General features: G+C 41.3%; 1 protein-coding gene across 1 annotated transcript; it reads left to right on the plus strand.

Annotated features, from left to right (window-relative positions):
* The first annotated feature begins 247 nt into the window (after positions 1 to 247).
* Positions 248 to 3,776, plus strand: LOC147895278 (pentatricopeptide repeat-containing protein At2g33680-like). Its single transcript, XM_087383442.1, has 2 exons — positions 248 to 833; positions 968 to 3,776. The coding sequence occupies exons 1-2, from the start codon at positions 670 to 672 to the stop codon at positions 3,774 to 3,776; spliced, it is 2,973 nt and encodes a 990-aa protein (XP_087239568.1). The 5' UTR covers positions 248 to 669.
* Positions 3,777 to 4,597: the final 821 nt, after the last annotated feature.

Consider the following 4,597-nt stretch of genomic DNA (forward strand, 5'->3'; position numbering starts at 1 on the left):
TGCCGCGAACGGGGCACTACTAACAAATGTAAACACATGCATGAGGGCACTACTAACAAATGTAAACACATGCATGAAGATGGGTCGCTAACCCTTCTTAGAGGGGTCACTCGTTTATAATCAATAAAACAACTTTTTTGATCTTTTTGGGGGACAAGAACTATTGCACCAAGATTTTTCAGACTAATGCACCTATAAGTTCTCGGCTATATGAATCGTCCTAATACAGATTTTTGCAGATCTAAACCAGAAGTGAGATGCAAGGTGCAGATTGCATATTTTCTGACCAGCTATGGAATTTACAGTTTGCAATCAGGGAGGAGATGTGAAGGCAAAATTTGAGTCCATAAAAAATTCGTTCAGAGACAAGTTCGTCAGTGAATGGACTCTTCTGGGTTTAAATGAGCATGAGTGTAAATGGCCGATCATCGTCATGCTCTGTTAATGCTAACACTCGACTCAGCACTTCAAAAAGGTCGGTGCGGTCTACGGGGATCCAAGAAGCTCGTGCTCTCATGCTGTGTTAAATGTCTGCAGTCAGAGCCGTAATGGTGGAAGGATTTTTCGGATGCTTGACAGGAGAGGGGTACATGTTGAGCATGAATATGCCTGTAAAGGATGCCGTGGTAAGTCACCGAGTGAGTCATTTTAATCTTTGACAGTTGTAATATGGGATTAACCCTGCAGAAGACCCAGGAATATGTGAAGTTTGTTTGGGTCCATGATTTATCAAATTTGCCATGGAGAGACGTACATTGTCGTGCGGCTGTGACTGCCCAACGTCATTGCGAATCTGGTGTACAATGTGGAGAACCAATAGAATTCCGTCTAAGGTATGGACAAAAGGCTACGTATGGTAGTTTTCATATCTGCAGCTAGTGTACAAGCAGTTACTGCTCGACTCTATGGTTCATTTCTGATACTCTTAATGCTGATCCGCCTTTCCTTTTCTCTCTTGGGGGTGCAGTGAAGCTTTTGACTTTCAGGTGAACAAAGTGTGTAAGGAAGAACAGCTGGACGAGGCTCTTCAGGCAGTATACATTTCGGACCAGCAAGGGACTTATACACCTACGAATGTCGTTTACTTTTGCCTGCAGAGATGTACCCAATTCAAAGATTTGAGAGCTGGCAGGCTTGTACATTCTTCAATTGTCAAGAGAGGACTGGATTTTAATGTATTTTGGGGTGACAATCTTATTCGCCTCTACACTTTATGTGGGAGCTTGCTGGAAGCAAACAAAATATTTAGCAAAATATTAAAACCGAGCGTCTTCACATGGAATGCTATAATATCAGCACATGTAAATCTTGGAAAAAGTGAAACTGCTCTCAAGTTGTATGAAATCATGAATGAAGAGGGCGTTGCACCAGATAAAGTCACAGTATTGTGCATGTTGAAAGCATGTAGCAGCGTAAGATCTATTAGACAAGGGCAGCTAATGCATGATCAAATCGTCAGGAGTGGGCTAGCATCAGATTTAATAATTGGAAACACCCTTGTGGATATGTATGCTAAGTCGGAGAGCCTACAGGAGGCAGGCAAAGTGTTCTATACTCTGCGTTGTAAAGATGTTGTATCCTGGAGCGCTATGATTTCAGGATATGTCCAGCATGGATACAGTCTTTCTGCTCTTGAAATGTTTGATGAAATGCAAAAAGATGGTATAAAGCCAGGCCGAGTTACATACTTGTGTATCTTGAAAGCATGTGGCAGCATTCGAGCAATACAACGTGGCAGATTTATACATGCTGAGATAATCAGGAGTGGACTTGATACTGATACTCCAGTTGGGAACACTCTTGTTGACATGTATGCCAAATGTGGGAGCTTAAAGGCTGCAACAGAAGTGTTTGATAAGTTGCAGACTAGAGATGCTGTATCATGGGCTGCAATGATTGCAGGTTATGCAATGCATGGGCATGGATTTGTTGCCCTTGAACTTTTTGAGAAGATGCAATATGTGGGCATCAAGCCAAGCAAGATTATGCTATTATGCATTCTGAAGGCTTGTGGCAGCATGGGAAGTGTTAGGCAGGGTAGGTTGATACACAATCATGTCATAAAGAGTGGACTGAAATCAGATTTAGTTGTTGGGAGCACTCTAGTTGACATGTATAGCAAGTGTGGGAGACTAGATGAGGCTCGCAAAGTATTTGATGAACTGCCAATTCAAGACGTGGTGTCATGGGGTGCAATGATTGCAGGATATGCCCAGCATGGTCATGGTTTACTTGCCCTTGACCTTTTTCAAAATATGCAGCAGGAGGGCATAAAGCCAAGCAAAGTTTCTTTTGTATCTATCATGAAGGCGTGCTCTGGCATTGGAGCCATAATTGAAGGAAGGCTTGTACATTATCAGATCATCTGGCATGGGCTGGAAATGGACTTGGTTATTGGGAATGCTCTTATAGACATGTATGTCAAATGCGGGAGCCTTGCAGAGGCCCACAAAGTGTTTGCTGAGTTGCCATGTAGGGATGAGGTGTCATGGGGCACCATGATTGCTGGATATGGCCACCATGAGCATAATGGTTTTGCTCTCGCACTTCTTCAGAGAATGCTAGAAGAGGGCATAAAGCCAGGGAAAGTCACAGTTTTATCCATCTTAAAAGCATGTGGCAGCATAGGAGCTATAGCACAGGGCATGTTGATTCATGACCAGATAATTCAAAGCGGTCTTGATACAGATCCTGTTGTTGGGAACAGCGTTGTAGACATGTATGCCAAATGTGGAGGCTTAAAGGAGGCAGGCGAAGTGTTCAAAAGGTTACCAAGTCGAGATGTGGTAACTTGGGGTGCCATGATTTCAGGATATGCTGTGCATGGTAACTGCAAGTTGGCTGGCCAATATTTAGAGGAAATGCAGTATCATGGTTTGAAGCCAGATAGTATTATATTCACTAGTATCATTACTACTTACGGTCATGCAGGCTTGCTGAAAAAGGGTCAAGAATATCTCAGATCTATGGGAGAAGGCCATGGAATTGCATGCAATATTGAACAATATAGCTGCATTATCAATCTTCTTGGGCGTGCAGGATGCTTGACTGAAGCTGAGGATTTTCTCCGAACCATGCCAATTGAACCAGAGGCTAGCCTTTGGAGGTCACTGCTCACTAGCTGCAGAACACACAGTAACATTCATATAGGAAGACGATGCTTTAACTCGATTGTTCAATTGCATCCCACTGATGCATCTGGATATGTGCTTATGTCTAATATTTATGCTGAAGCTCACAAGTGGGCAGATGTTAATAAGATAGAAGAGATGAGAAAATGTGCAGGTGCACAAAAAATGCTTGGGAGTGCCTCAATTGAGCTCAGCCACACGATGCATGAGTTTGTTGTGAGGAACAAAAGCTTCCCACAGAGCAACGAGTGCAATATCAAACTAGATAGATTAAGCAAGCTAATGAAAGAGAGAGGACTGGTGCCGATTCTGGACTTGGTTGTGGAGGCAAAGCCAGAGAAGGAAAGGGAACCCCTCCTGTGTGGTCACGCTAAGAAATTGCTCATGGATTTTGGGCTTATCAATACACCCATTGGCATCTCTATTCAGACTTCGAAAAATCTTCAAGTTTATGATAATTGTCACAGCATATGTAAGGATGTCTCTAAAATATACGTAAGATATTATAATAAAGGATTTCCATGGGTTAAAAGATTGAGTATAATATTGTATAATAAATTTTTAATGCAGAAAGATTCTGAAAGAATGTGGATTTTTAACACTTTTGTTTTGTGGATCATTACTAACGGAATGGACTCAAATTAAATAAGCAATGGTAACAGTGGATGCCACATAGACTTCAGGTGAAAGGTGAAGTGGCATGTGGTAAGATAGCGGGCCACATCACCATATCCAAACAATTGCGATGTTGTAGATAAATTGAGCCTTCAAATTCGAACATATGGTACATAAGGCAATATCATTTACCAAATCATTGTGGCAGATGAATTGAGCCTTCAAATTTTGAATTTATGGTAGATAAGGGCACATCATTTACCACATCATCACAATCAGGCTAATCCATGGTCCCATTACCATGGTTCGAACAATCAGACCTAAACTCTATTAAGTTAATCAAACATGTCCCCAACTTAGGTCAACTCAACGTATGGTCAGAGGAACATCGTCAAAGAATCTTCCATAGTTTCACACATAGCCCAAAAAATCAACTTGCACCCCTTTGTGCAAAATGCATCAAAAGTTGACCCAAATTCAAATGCCCATAACTTAGAATTAGAAGCCACTCACGGGTGTTGACAACAGCAGCTAAACCTCTTTGAGCCACCATGTAATTTAAGCTCTATAGCTGCTTTTTTTATTTTTCTTAATATAATTCTCTTTCCGGAAAAAAAAAGATTGACAAATTTTAAAATTGAAATGGTGACAAACTCATAGAAGAAGTGCACGTGAATGAGGTTAGACATGTTCCTCCTAAGGAATTTATAGATTATCCTTAAATGGAATCCCATTTATTTGTGTACCAGTACAAGATGCATGGAAGGTCTGAGAAGATCAAGAGTTTTCATAAATTGTATACTGTGTTAGCTATATCATTCCAAGGGAGGGATGCTGTGCATTGATCATGT

The sequence above is a fragment of the Dipteris shenzhenensis genome, chromosome 13 (assembly GCF_047967505.1).
Source record: "Dipteris shenzhenensis isolate YYH24624 ecotype China chromosome 13, Dip_SZ_1.0, whole genome shotgun sequence".
NCBI classification, from domain to species: Eukaryota; Viridiplantae; Streptophyta; class Polypodiopsida; order Gleicheniales; family Dipteridaceae; genus Dipteris; species Dipteris shenzhenensis.

Coding starts and splice junctions, on each gene's coding strand:
- LOC147895278 (XM_087383442.1), top strand. CDS start 670: ATGGGATTAACCCTGCAGAAGACCCAGGAATATGTGAAGTTTGTTTGG. Junction 834..967: donor CCAATAGAATTCCGTCTAAG/GTATGGACAAAA, acceptor TTGGGGGTGCAG/TGAAGCTTTTGACTTTCAGG.